The sequence below is a fragment of the Nyctereutes procyonoides genome, unplaced genomic scaffold (genome assembly GCF_905146905.1).
Source record: "Nyctereutes procyonoides isolate TBG_1078 unplaced genomic scaffold, NYPRO_anot_genome, whole genome shotgun sequence".
Taxonomy (NCBI): domain Eukaryota; kingdom Metazoa; phylum Chordata; class Mammalia; order Carnivora; family Canidae; genus Nyctereutes; species Nyctereutes procyonoides.
Genome location: NW_026575136.1, coordinates 31,039,573 through 31,054,609, shown reverse-complemented (window position 1 = coordinate 31,054,609; position 15,037 = coordinate 31,039,573). Strand labels below are relative to the sequence as shown.

The 15,037-nt window shown below is 33.6% G+C and overlaps 1 protein-coding gene across 1 annotated transcript in view; it reads right to left on the bottom strand.

Annotated features, from left to right (window-relative positions):
• The window catches only part of LOC129495465 (coiled-coil domain-containing protein 102B-like), a 187,733-nt gene that overhangs the window by 99,524 nt on the left and 73,172 nt on the right, over positions 1-15,037 (bottom strand). Inside the window, 1 exon segment of the mRNA XM_055302996.1 lies at positions 7,621-7,830. Within this exon segment, the coding sequence (XP_055158971.1) occupies positions 7,621-7,830 (210 nt within the window).

Sequence of the window (15,037 nt, the reverse complement as noted above, 5' to 3'; positions counted from 1 at the left end):
TTCTATCTGGCTTAAGGTAGGATAATTAATTTTAACTGGCTTAAGGTAAAATTATTCTTGTAATACAGACTCAGCCAGCTAATTATTCCTCCATATGCTACTGTTCCCCTACACCTGCCTCACGTTGGCACAGCAGACCTTTCACATTTCCCTACTCTTTCCCCATGTTGTCAAGGACATGCCACCAAAACAACCATCAACTAGCCTTCAGCACAGAGAACCAGAGTTTCCAGCATTAGTGAAATAGACTCTTGTGGTATTTATTTAAATTAACTATGAATTGAAAAAAGCGTTCTCAAAAGTAACTTGATATTGTCATTAACAAAAGATATTTACCCTAATCACTACAGTTACACACACACACACACACACACACACACACACACACACTATTCAATAATGCAAAATCAGAAATAACCTAAAATCATTTAAAGGGGATTATAATATATTTTGAAAACGCTGTGTGTTGACTTGTAGTTTTCCAAGTTTTAGTGGACATAAAAATCATTGTTTTTTGTTTTTTGAGATTTTGGCTGAATCTATCAATATTTTATTTTTATTTATTGGCTGTTAAAATAATTTTTTAATTTTCATTCAAATTCCAGTTAACATACAGCATAATATTAGTTTCAAGTGTACAATATGGTGATTCAACACTTCACTAGAACACCTGTCACTCATCACAAGTGCACTCCTTAATCCCCATCCCCTATTTTACCCATCCCCTACAACCTCCCCTCTGTTAACCATCAGTTTGTTCCCTGTAGTTGAGTCTCTTTCTTGGTTTGCCTCTCTATATCCTTTTTTTCCCCTTTTGCTCATTTGTTTTGTTTCCTAAATTCCACATATAAGTGAAATCATATGGCATTTCTTTCCCTGACTGATTTATTTCACTTAGTATAATCATCTCTAGCTCCTTCCATATCACTGCAAATGGCAAGATTTCATTTTTTATGCCTGAGTAATATTCTATTATATATATAATCATGATAAATATTATATATAAAATTATCATGTGTGTGTATATATATGTACACACTTATATATGTGTATATATAGAGAGAGAAAGAACCACATTTTCCTTATCCATTCATCAGTCTAATGGATACCTAGCTACTTTTTAAAAATATATACATTGCTACTTCCCAAGTTACATGTCTATTAACTTGGAATTTTCATTTTAGGAAAGCACCCTATTTGGTACAGTAGGACCATGATCCAACTTCAGGAAACATTGCTTTAAGAGGTTAGAACATCTAATCTATTTTTGAATTCCTTCTCTCTACCATGTGAATTCTACTGAACATACATGGAATATGGAATAACAGAATACTAGCAAAGGAACTGAACGTGAAATGTGAACGTGATTTGTAATTTAATTGACTTCCTATTCATGTTACACTAAAATAGGGCCACCTTCACACACACACACACATACACATACACACACACACGTGGAACTATGAAAATTAAGTCAAAGTTGGTTAAAAAGCAAAGAGATGATTATTGTTAGTTACTGATGTATTGATGCTTCCTTTCCTCTGTTTTTCTAGAATTTAGAGAGAATTAGAAAGGCTGCCAAATGCTGTGGGGATTTAAATACCATTAAATTAAGCAAAATAAAATGATAGGGAAACAAAGTGATGGGCAGTAGCAGAGGAATATGAAATGAAAAATCTCTCAATTATGTCAACAACCATATTAAATTTAACTGCATGAATTAAAAAGAAATAAATCCAGCAAGTGGAAAGAGTACGCTAAGCTGTATCAAAAGCCAACAGCTATTTTAGTGAAAATAAACTGAAACTCTAAAGAAACAGTACATTGTCCTCATGAACCCAAATTAGTGCTTTTATTTAAACCTAGTGGCTAAATTTTGGAAAACATAATAGGATAATGGCATTTTGGTGCTGGAAGAATCTCAGCTATTTATTCCAGACTCTTTTCTTAAAAATGAGGAAACTAAAGGACAAAGAGTATTATTTGGTCTGAAATATTGAGCACAGACCAGAATAGGAGTTTATTCTTTCATCCTCTAACATCAGGCCCCGTTTTCCTGTTACAGATGTGTTCAGTCACACATTTAGTGGTTACCACTTTCCCTGATTACTAATACAGATGCTCTTTGGAGTCTCTTTTGTAAAGGCACCAACCTATGGGTTTTTCCCTCATCTTATAATTTTATTTTTAATTTGAATTTTTGCTTTAGTCTTAAAGAAGTATTAAAACCATAGTGTTTTGTCATTTTAAGTAAGAAACTAAATATTATGTCTTTATCATTGCTTTAAATCAAGCTAATATAAATCAACCGATAACAGCTATGTGAACTGCCAATCATTTTGCAATAATATAGTGGATTATTAGTAGCATGCTAGGCACATCAAACAGAAAATGATATAATTTCATATCTGAATGTCACAATTTATAATACAAAATTTCATGAAGTTTCTAAATCTGCAAAATATAAGTGACCTAAATGTCAAAATTTGTCTCTTGGTTTTAATTGGCTATCAGACAAAATATCATTAATCTGCTATACAGAAAAGAGATTTTGAAGGATATTATAAGCCTCCAACAGCCTTATAGACCTATTGCCCTCTAACATAGAATTAATAGGAAAGTAGAAGAATTAAATATTTAATTAAATGAAATTTAAATAATGAAAATGGAACATAAATTCATTTATTTATATATCTAGCACATATTTATGGAGGTGCGCCAAACACTGTAGTAGTTGAGATTTACTATTCATAATTTTAATTTAATAAATTTAATTTTATTTAATAAGCTATGATTGCATTTGTGAAAAAGTGAAACCCCACCCAGTGATAATATATCCCTAGAAATAAGGATTCATATATACAAAATCTTACCTTCTCTCTGGTGGAGAATCACAAAACAGAAAAAATAAAATTCCTATTTTAGAGTTTATTTATAAAAAAATCAACTCATTGTATGTATGTGCATGTACATTTGTGTGCATGCAGGCATATGTGTGTTTAAGGGTGAGTGAGGGCAGTCATATTATATTAGAGAAAGTGTCACCCTATTGTGCAGTATATTGATTTATTTCAATCCCACGGGAACTCTCAGTGGATACCTCTTTATGACATTCATAAACGGTACTTAAGAGTCTGTCTCTGGTAATTTCAGAAATTCCTGGGGAAAAGAACATTGTTCTGCTCAACCCATTCAATCCCATTCACTTTTGTTAAAATGTATACAAAATCAGGATGCATTTCTAATTTTTATGAAATAGCTAAATTATCAATTCATAATGACATCCACAGGTAGCTTAGTGTTTTGCCTCAAAGAAAAATGAATTATTTTCATTTTTATACACAAAATACATTTCACATATGAAAGGGTTAAAAATTTCCATATATCAAAAATAATCACTATGTCAAAAATTAAAATTTCTGGGTATGTACCTTGGAAAGCAAGCAACATAAGAATAGTTAAAAGAAAACATGAAATGACCCTATCTAATTACATTATTCGGTATTTAAATTATTACTATTTTATAACAGTATAAGAATAGGTATTATTTTTATTCTTAAATTATTCAAAAATTTTATGAGCAAAGAAGGTTTTGAAAGAGAAATAGTGAATGCAGAAAAGTTAACAAATCCATAGGTTTACCTGCTAAACATCTGAATGAAAATAAAATATTTCTAAGGGTAAAGTTACTAAACAAAATAAATGTGATGTCATTCCTATTCAAGGAATGGACACTATCAGAAAAGTAAATTCATTAGGAATTGACTTTGATGGCCTTTCCACTTTTAGACTAATTCATCATTTTCCTGAGACACATCAATTACCACTCTGTCACATTAACTTTCTGAAAATGACCAATTGTGTGACCTGAAGGAAGGAGTTCAGTTGCCAGAATGACTTAAGAAAACAAACCTCCAAAAAACTTCATGAGAGGCATGTTGACTAGTTCATGGGGCTTTACCCAGTAGAACACTGACAGCTTTATCCAATAACTTTTCACTTCAAGAAGTCTTATTTGGAATGGAGAATACATACACTGCATAACAATAGAGTTAATTAAAGCTTTCTAAGTACAAAAATCTGTCACTTGATAAAGGAAATAAAGTAAATCATCATTGATAGGACAGGAATCATATCTAGGAAAGTGGTTGGGAATTATGATTCTAATTTTCTCCATTACAGCAAAACAAGGGCATATTTTGATAAATATTAGTTTATCTGTGTTTGTTCCCAGTTTATTTTGTTGTCTTCTCTATCATGGGCACAAACCTCACTTTTCCCTTCCTTGTCCCTCATTTGTCTTCTTTTTTCCTCTCTTCTCTCCTCTTCTCTCTGTCCTCCTAAAAGTTCCTGGAAGTGAACAAAGGAAGGAAGGAAGGTGGAAGTAAAACCTCAGAAAGAGATCAGAATTCATGAAGTCCTTAAAGCTTTGTTTTCTTTTTCTTTTCACCACCCCTTTGTGAAGATGTCCTTTTCTTAATCACACAATTTACCAAGTTGTCTCAGAACTTCCTTCTCCCTGTATCTCTCATAGGCATGGTCCCACCTCTCAAGTATTCTTACTGATTAGTAATTTTCTAATCTATTAATTAAAAGTTCAGGTGCATGCTGCTGTATGTTTAATTGTAAAAGATTGATGCACACATAGCTTTAACATAGGACATAAAAGCAACAACAAGATGGAGATTCGTGTGATGCAATCATTCATGCTAAGGAGAATCTTTGTCCTTAAATTAATAGTGTACTTTACACTATTTTTTTAAGATTTTATTTTATTTTATTTTATTTTATATTTGAGCGTGTGTGTGTGTGTGTGTGTGTGTGAGTGTGTGCAGGGGAAGGGTTGTGAAACAGCAGGAGAATCAGACTCTGTAGGGAGCCTGGCACAGGGCTTGATCTCAGCACCCTGAGACAGTGACCTGAGCAGAAGGCAGATGCTTAACTGACTGAGCCATCCAGGTGCCGCAATAGTGCCATTTAAAATGAAAATTTAAAAATCTATTCCCTATAATATGAAAGCCAAATATATGCAAAATATAGCACTATATATTTCAAATATGTATGTGAAATTCTTCCCTTCTTGTATAAATAAGGATTTATTTTTAAAAAGTCATTGAACAATGAGAACATTAAAGTTCAAGAAATTAACACAATTTATTGATATGGAGATTTCTGTGAATAGCAGGCAATTCCGTGTCTGTCACAGATACTTGTTAAATGTGATTGGATATAAAGATAACACAGTAAGAGACTTTACACCTCTTTTAGAGACTGATAATTGAGTAGTTACTGTTTTGGCACTTATATGTCAGCACCTCTATATAAGTGTTACTTATATATAGAACTTATTTTCACATAAGTATATGGTGCTTCTATATGGTAATTATATACCTATATACACAGAATACTCCTATGTGATATTTGTATGTGTAATTATATACATATAAATAGCTTTTATTTAAAAAATATTAAAACTACAATTTGGCTTCATGTTATAATAAAATCTACAGTATTCTCTGGACTTAGGCATATTTGCAGCTTTGATTCATTTGGTGTTTGGGGACATTTGAATCTCAATCCCAGTGGGGGTCTCTGTGGAACGAAGGATTTTGACCTGCAGCTGCACTATGATAAGTAATTATTTTGGTTCAAGGGTAAGTCTGAATCCTAATGAAGAGCATTGGAATCACCAACACCTCTTCCTGGTCATCAAGACAATTGATGTTTTCTGACTTATGAACACATAAGTTCTGACTATGAACACACTGGTTTGGTCAGGCCTTCCAGAATCTTCTCAGTTTCCAACTTCTGTTTAGTTCTAAGCTGAAGAACTACACTTGTCCCAAAGAGACCAGGTCTGGCCCCTGTGCCCTATTGACAGGACATGCCAATTGATGTATATGCCAGTTCCAAAGAGTCCCCATTCAACCCTCATATTTCTTAACTGACATATTTTAAGTTATAATATTTTGATGTAACTAGATAGGAATCAAAATGAAATTGAATGAGTTATTCCATCCATATTCTCATTCTATTTTATTAGCCTCATCATAATGTCCTACTGATAATAATTTATGTGTTTATCTCCCCATATAGACTTTAAGCCCATGTTGGGCAGGGATAATGATTCATTAATCTTCACATCACCCAGCTTCTACTGCAGTAAGTGATACAGAGTGTAATAGAAAAACTTGTTCTGTTCCAGTGACTCAAATGCAAACAGGTATTTTGATGATCAAAACTTGTTTCATAATTGAAATAATTCTGTTCTTCCACAAGTAGAAATCTGTATAAAAACATCTCTACAGATTTATCAGTTGTATATGTTAGAATCAAATATACTATTATGGCTGGTTTCTGAATCCATATAATAGAAAATTATGATTGCTGACTATAATATTTCATTTTAGATATCTGTACTGCCAAGTCACAGAACACCAATGCAATTGAATCTTGCATATGCAATTAATCCCTAGAATCACAAAGAATAAAGAAAAGTGATATGGAATTCAATTTTTCTGGCCATTTAGCTTTTTAGGGCTCATATGAGTATGAACTACTTATATAATTAAAAAAATATGAGCTTATCAAACACACTTTTAATTCACTGTTAACAAGATAGAGTGAAATAATAGAATTGTGCATTAAGATACTATACATACTTTATTTTTAAAAATATTTTATTTATTCATGAGAGACACACACACAGAGAGAGAGAGAGAGAGAGAGAGAGGCAGAGACACAGGCAGAGGGAGCAGTAGGTTCCATGCGAGAAGCTTGATCTGAACTCGATCCCAGGTCTCCAGGATCACACCCTGGGCCGAAAGTGGCATTAAACCGCTGAGGCACCCGGGCTGCCCACTATACGTACTTTAATGGAAGAAATAGAAACAAGATGTAAATGTTTTTCAGCATGTTGACAATAAAACACACAAATTGCACCATTAAGAGATTATTTTTAAAATCTAAAAGCTATTTATTTTTAAAAATCCCATCTATGCAGTAATGATGTCTATTGGCTTTAGGATAAAACAATTGCAATTTGAAGTTCTCAAAGTCAGATTCTGAATTTAATTCTAGTTTTCGTATTTGTTCTATAGGCTATAAAAGGTATTTGCAATATGAGGCACTTGAAATGACTCAAAAATAATTTTTCTGAGACTAGAAAAGAACCAGAGGAGTAAACTTCCACTGAATTGAATTGTTTATGCAGATACTATCGCTGCTTACAAATGCTTATTAGACAGTTGTTCAAACTAATCGAGAAATATACTTACTGAGAAATAAGATCAATTGCTTGAAAAATACTGAGACAAAACTATAAAAGGAAACAAAAACCACAAAGGTCCATCCCTTCACTTTTTTCTTCCTTTTGGAAAAGCTTGGAACTGTCAAGTTTGTCGTATTGTAACATTTTCATACAAAACTGGTTACACTCTGTTTTCATATTCATGAACAATGTTATTCTACCTCACAATGAGAAAGAGAGCAAGCTATCAGATGTTAAATAGAAAGGAAATGTTCAGATTTGGAGGTGGGTGGAAGTGAAGGCAGATCTACTGAGCACCAGGGAGGCACGTATAGTGAGTGAGAACATTTGCTTCCAAGGAGGACCAGTACCTTGCTTTTCCCCTGCAGTTCAATTTGTGACGTCTTGAAATCCGGACCTTGAGAGTTTGAACTTAATCTAGTTTTCCTATCCAGGAGCTCTTCCATTTCTTTCACCTGGGCCTTTAGCCTTCTATTTTCTTTTTCCAGTCCTTGTTTTTCTGTTTCAAGCATTTCCCTCTTGTCCCACTCTGAGATATTTTCAGCCTGCAATCTCTCTAGCTAAACAAAGAAAACACAGAGAGGCAACATGTAGCATTGGTAACTGCTAAAAGGCAAGGCACCCTGCAAAACAAAAACAAAAACAAAAACAAAAACAAAAACAACCCACTATGGAAGGTTCACAGATACATACATTTATATAATTTTTAAAAAGAAAACTGGATTTGTCTGAAAAGTTGTGAACAACACAAAGGTCCTAAGACCAGGCCATGCCTTAGATAAACATACCTTTCCTCTTGGTTCATGAGACTATTTCTATAACCATATAGCCCATATTTGTCAAATAAGTATGTCAAGTGAAAAGCAATGGTACTCTGCGAACAATTTCCACTTAAATGATGAACATTTATCAATTGAGAAGGCACAAAATAATTTCTTGGGCAATTCTGGTTGCATGGATATACTTAATGTATTCATTCGCTGGTTTATGTATTTATTTACTATACCGTTCAAGTTCCACATATTATGTTAGTCACTGAGAACAAAGACAAGTGAATGTAACAGAATATTATACATTCCATAATTGGAATACCATAAAATATAGTCACACACACAGTGAGTGAGTGGTTAATTGGATTTCCAGGGAATAAAGGTTGGCCACCATGGCCAGGGGGCCAAATCTGACTCATCTATTATTTTAATAGATCCCATAATATTGGTGTTATTTTAATGGTTAAAAAAAGAGAATACTCTTATACATATATTAACATTATATAAAATTAAAATTTCAATGTCACAAATAAAGTTGTATTGGAATGCAGCTGCATTCATTTGTTTACATCTTGCTTATATGACTGTTCTTACACTAACAGTGACAGAGTTGAACTGCTGGGATAGAGACTGTTGGGATAGAGGCTGTATGACCAGCAAAGTCTCAATTACTATTTAGCCTCCTACAGACAAAGTTTGTTTACCTCTACTTCCGCCCCATGGTTCCTAACCAAGGTTACACATGAGATTCTCTTGGGGAGATGTTTATAATTACCAGTGACTAGAATCCACCTCTAGAAGTTTTGATTTAATGGATTTAGTTTAATTTCTATGTCTCCCTGGGTCAGTTTTTATTTCTAACATTTTTATATTTAGATTTTAAAGAGGCAATAGCAAATGGGTTTATATTATGCAGTTTTATTGTGTTTAAATGTTTGCTCATTATAGTGAGATTGAATTACATTGGTCTGTTATGATTATTTTTTCTTACTCAGGATATTGTAAGCAGAAATGATTAGTAGCTCTTTTAGCTCTAAATTCTAATCCTGAGCTCTGAATTCTAACCTTGACTTCACCATTGATTCGGTGGGTAAGCTCAGACTGGTAACTTCATCTCCCCAGTAAGAAACAATTTATTCTCCAATGTGACAGAGGTTGTGAAAAGTGAAGTTAATTAAATTGACAGGAAAACACTTTGCATAGCAATATTCTACTTAGAGAAGAAACACTGTGGTAATATAATTTGGGAAAAATAATTATATAGGTATTTCTCCGATATATTTGGGCATACAGATATCCAAATGTCAAGGTAATTTTATGGCATAGATCTGTATGGTGAAGCCATTCTTTCCAGTAAATAAGCAAGTAGAACCTAGTCCTGTTTCTGTCACTTTCTCATTGGCTGATTCCGAACAAAATGTTTCCTCTTTCTGTTCCTGTTTTTAAATAAAATTGAGAACACCAGACCCACCAAATTTGTGGAATTATAGGGACCAAATAAAGTCAATTATTCAAAATGCCTTGCAAACTATGTAACATGTTTAAAATATGAGACATGTTAAACAGTTAAGGATAAAAATTGGAAATTATCTATTTTTACATAGTTGTTTCAAATGGCCTGACTGCAAAGTGTTGATTAGTATTAGACTATTACAAAGTATTTTTCAATGACATTTTAAATTCTAAAAGAGAAATCAACTGAATCAAAAGCAACTTAAAATGTTAAGACATTAAAAAAAAGGAAAAATATTAGATTTCAAAATATCTTTGGAAATGGATTTTGGCTAAAAAATTTCTAAAATCTGTTTTCTCATATACATGAAATTGTACCATTATTGTAGAAAATATTATGTTTCCAAATCAGAGAAGCTCTCGCTTCTAAAATGCAGGAAACAAAAATTACATTCTTGGAACTAGATCTTGTTTATCAATTAAATATAATAAACTAAGGTATGTTATTTTATTTTCAAAGATTTATTTTAGAGAGAGGGTGAGAGAGAGAGGGTGCATATGAGCAAGGGAGGAGGGGCAGGAGGAGAGAGAGAATCTCTGCTGAGCGAGAGGTGTCTGATGTGGGGCTTGCTCCTAGGACTCTCAGAGCATGACCTGAGTCGAAATCAAGTCAGACACTCAACTGACTGAGCCACCCAGGCACCTCAAAGTTCACATTTCAGATGATGTGGTTTAACATGTGGGGTATCTATTTGGGGATATGAGGTGAAAATAGTATTTCAAAATCCAATTACCAACATGTCACTTTTTTAATTATTAAGATTAATGCTTAAACATTTTGACTATCATCACATCACTTATCAGAATGAAAATAATAAAGCTATAACAAAAAGTCATTAACTTGGTGATAAAAAATTAATTTTAGGAAAATATATGTATTTCTGGCCAAGGACAAATACGCTATGTCAAGGCTTTGTAAAATTTTAGGCATTTAAAAGAAATTGCTAAAGTCAATTTTATACCTGATAACAGATAACAGGTAGAACTAAGGTCTTACAGTCTCTTCAATAAATGGTGCTGGGAAAATTGGACATCCACATGCAGAAGAATGAAACTGGACCACTCTCTTGCACCATACACAAAGATAAACTCAAAATAGATGAAAGATCTAAATGTGAGACAAGATCCCATCAAAATCCCAGAGGAGAACTCAGGCAACACCCTTTTTGAACTTGGCCACAGTAACCAGAGAAGGACAAACAGTGTATGTTCTCATTCATTTGGGGAATATGAATAATAGTGAAAGGGAATATAAGGGAATGGAGAAGAAATGTGTGAGAAATATCAGAAAGGGAGACAGAACATAAAGACTTCTAACTCTGGGAAATGAACTAGGGGTGGTGGAGGGGGAGGAGGGCGGGGAGTGGGGGTGAATGGGTGACGGGCACTGAGGGGTACACTTGACGGGATGAGCACTGGGTGTTATTCTGTATGTTGGTAAATTGAACACCAATAAAAATTAATTTATAAAAAAAAAGAACTAAGGTCTTAAATAAGTAACAGATAATTTTAATGAATAAACTCCAAATCTTTGAAAAAATAATTTATAAAAAGTAATAATTATAACAGTTGTAACAGAAATCTTAAATAATGATGTCTTATTATTTTCTATTTGTAGTTTATTGACACAGCAATTATTTCATAAATTTATGTATACACCACACAGCAAAAAAGTAAAGGTACTGTAGAAATTGGAACATCATAACTATAAAAGTTTTATTTCTTTTCTCATTTTATAAAATTTTTTATCGGGTTATTCTTTCCCAAGAATCATATGAAAATCTACTACGTTAAAAGACATTCAACTGAGAGGTGTATGGGTGGCTCAGTCAGTAAGCGTCAGATTCTTGACTTCCACTCAGGTCATGATTTCAGGGTTGTGAAATCCATCAGGCTCACACTCCGTGGGAAATTTGTTCAATATTCTCTCTCTCTCTGCCCCTCCCCCAGCTCATGTGTTCATGCTTCCTCTCTCCAAAATTAATAAATAAATCTTAAAAAAAAAAGGCATTCAACTGAATGCAAGTTAAAAAGAAAATAAAAATCAGGTGCTACTTTAAGCTTCCAGAATTTATTGTAAGCAATTTTAATAGTAATATCAAATTGAAATGGAGTTCCATTAATTTGCTTTTAGTGATCAAGAGAAAATCCTAAAATATTCTAATTCTAACTCTACTATACTATGAATTTTAACTAATAGTGGGTACTATTGTTAATTAAATTTCATGTAATATGGGAATTATTGAAAAAAATGTTTTCTAAAATTTTTAATGTAAAAAATATATTATCCTAAGAGTAATCAGTAAAATATTTGTTGAGTTAATGATTTCCAATATTATGCATATTAAATATTGTGAAAAATATGTAAACACCCAAATAACTATTCAGGTGTTTAACAAATATTATTACCTCTTACATAAGAAGCTTGGAATATTCTATTGACAAAATATAAATAAATATATAGGTATAGATTGGGCAGAGACTCATGAAGGATGAAACTTCCTGAGTGCGATGAGAAACATCTGCAATAAATTAAGCAATCAGAGGTTACTTAGAGGAATAATATGTAAGCTGAAACCTGAAGTTTAAGAAGGAAGAAACAGAATCAAGGCAAGAATGTTCCAGTAAAGGAAGCAGGAAATGGGTTTGAACATTATTAAGAGCCAAGAGTTCTATCATGAAATATTAGGTGTGGGATAGAGTACAATATGAAATCTAGACAAGCAGGCAGTGGTTCTTGAAAGTAAGTGTGAACATAAGAATCATTTGAGTTGCTTGTGGAAATAATATTGTGATATTGTAATATTGTGATTATCCCTAAAGATAGAATATGGGGCCATCTCTAAACATTTTAATCTGCTCACCTGATGTTATTGCTGCTTGTTATTGAGAGAACATCAAAGATTCTAATCAGTATAATACTAGAATGCAAGTTTATGAAACCAGAGCTGTGCCATTTTGTTCATCGGCCTGGGACCTAACACATGCTATGGAAGTGATCTACAAATACTGTTGAAGGAAGAAGAAAGTGCACAATGGTAGTCTAGGAAACAGCCTTCCTATATTTCAATTAGACAAAAAGCAAAATTAAGAAAGCATCCTGGAAGGGCCAGTTATTTAGCTTACTATGCCTAACACCAGTAGGATTTCTCAGATTTACTCTTAACTCACTGATCTTGGCATAGCTCCACTGCATTTTGTGGCAGGTGAATGCAGTGATGTAGAGAGAAGACTTCCAGTAAAATGACCTACAGTTGAATCCCAATTCCTTTACCCTGAAAGCCTCCATTTTTCATTTATAAAATATAGAAAATATTTCCTAGAGCCTAGTCTTATGAGGCAGAAATTATATTATTTATATTTATTCTAAACTCAGTATTTCATGTTTGTTTTCTAAAGGAAAAAAAAACATATCAACAGCTGAATCAAATACCAACAGATGAAAATAGTATATTCATTTTTTATATTTTTATCAAGATGACAATCATTTGGTAAATGGAATTGTCAAGCCCCCCAACAGAACTCCCCCCCAACAGAAAACCCCCAACAGAGTGTGCTATGTGGCATTCTGCGGGTTAGTGAAGAGTCATCTAAAACCATAGGGTATTCCAATAATATATTTGCAAACATTCAGAATTTTCATTTTAGACAAGTCAGCCATAAAATCACATTACAAACTGAGATTTTGGAAGTAAAGGTAAAAGGCAGGAAGCTTGCTATTTCCTAGCAGTATGAGATTATTACTCTTTTACTGAGGGTAATATATATTTCCGATAAAGAGTTATATAGGTTATTTCTTATCCTTACAATAATCCTGTACATTTGTACTTGCTGCCATGAGGAAAGTGGGGTCCTTAAGAGTAGAAGCAATTCTCAAGGTAGGCAAAGAATCCAACCTATGGCTTACCTAAAGTTCCTCTCTGATTCCAATCCTGAGCTAATTATATCCACACCATGCTAACAGATACCTGCTAATATATGTATATCCCTTTGCAGTAGTACCCATCACATTCTGAGTGCATTGTACTATATATTTTCTTTTGATATATTTTGGAGTTTTGAATATTGTTCATCTTTCTCTAACAGCAAATTTATTCAAAAGAAAAGCAATTCTATCGACTCACAGTAAAAAGTTGATTCACATATTACTGGTGTCAACCCACCCTGGGGTCTTTTAACATTCTTTCTCTAAGTCTTAAAATCACAAATAAGAGGGCACCTGGGTGGCTCAGTCGGCTAAGCATCTGCCTTTAGCTCAGGTCATGATCCCAGGGTCCTGGCATGGATCCCCACATTGGGCTCCCTGCTCAGCGTGGAGTCTGCTTCTTCCTCTGCCCCTCACCCTGCTCTTGCTCTCTCTCTCTCTCTCTCAAATAAATATTTTTTAAAAAATAACAAAAAAGAATTGGATAAACTTTCCTAAATTAAAGTCTACTTCTCACCTGTTCAGAGTTACATACAGCTCAGTGATAGCTCACACCATCTTTTACCAAAAGTCAAGAGAATAAATGATTTTAGTAATGGGCAATGTCACATGTATTTTTGTTACTTTAATTTTATTTTATTATTTTTTAAAGAGTTTATTTATTTATTCAGCAGAGACACAAGAGAGAGGCAGAGACATAGGCAGAGGGAGTCGCAGGTTGCATGTAGGGAGCTCAATGCAGGACTCGATACCAGGACCCCGGGATCATGCCCTGACCCAAAGGCAAAAGCTCAACTGCTGAGCCACCCAGGCATCCCTTTAATTTCATTTCAAATCTTTGAAGAGTTTCTAAACATAAAGATCCCTAGAAATAATTTGAAATAAAATGTGTGCCAAAGTTAAATAAGAGGGATCCACATGCAAAAGAAATAATCTAGACACAGACACTACACCCTTAAAAAATTAGCTCAAAATGGATCACCAACCAGAATGTAAAACACAAAACTGTAAAACTTCATAGATGAGGGATCCCTGGGTGGCGCAGCGGTTTGGCGCCTGCCTTTAGCCCAGGGCGCGATCCTGGAGACCCGGGATCGAATCCCACATCGGGCTCCCGGTGCATGGAGCCTGCTTCTCCCTCTGCCTGTGTCTCTGCCTCTCTCTCTCTCTGTGTGTGACTATCATAAATAAATAAATAAATAAAATTTAAAAAACTCCATAGATGACATAAAATACAGGAGAAAATTTAGATGATCATGGATTTGGTGATGGCTTTTTAGAAGCATAACCAAAGGCATGATTCATGAAAGAAATAATTAGTAAAATAGACCATTAAAATTAAAAATTTCTGCTCTGTGAAAAACAATGTCAAGAGAATGGGAAGACAAGCCTAAGACTGAAAGAAAATATTTGCAAGAAACATATCTGATAAAGGACTGTTATCCAAAATACACAAAGAATTCTTTAAATTCAACAGTAGGAAACAAACAATGCATTTGAAAATGAGCCCAAGATCTATAGATAATAGATAATGAAAGCAATGGGATACCACTACACACC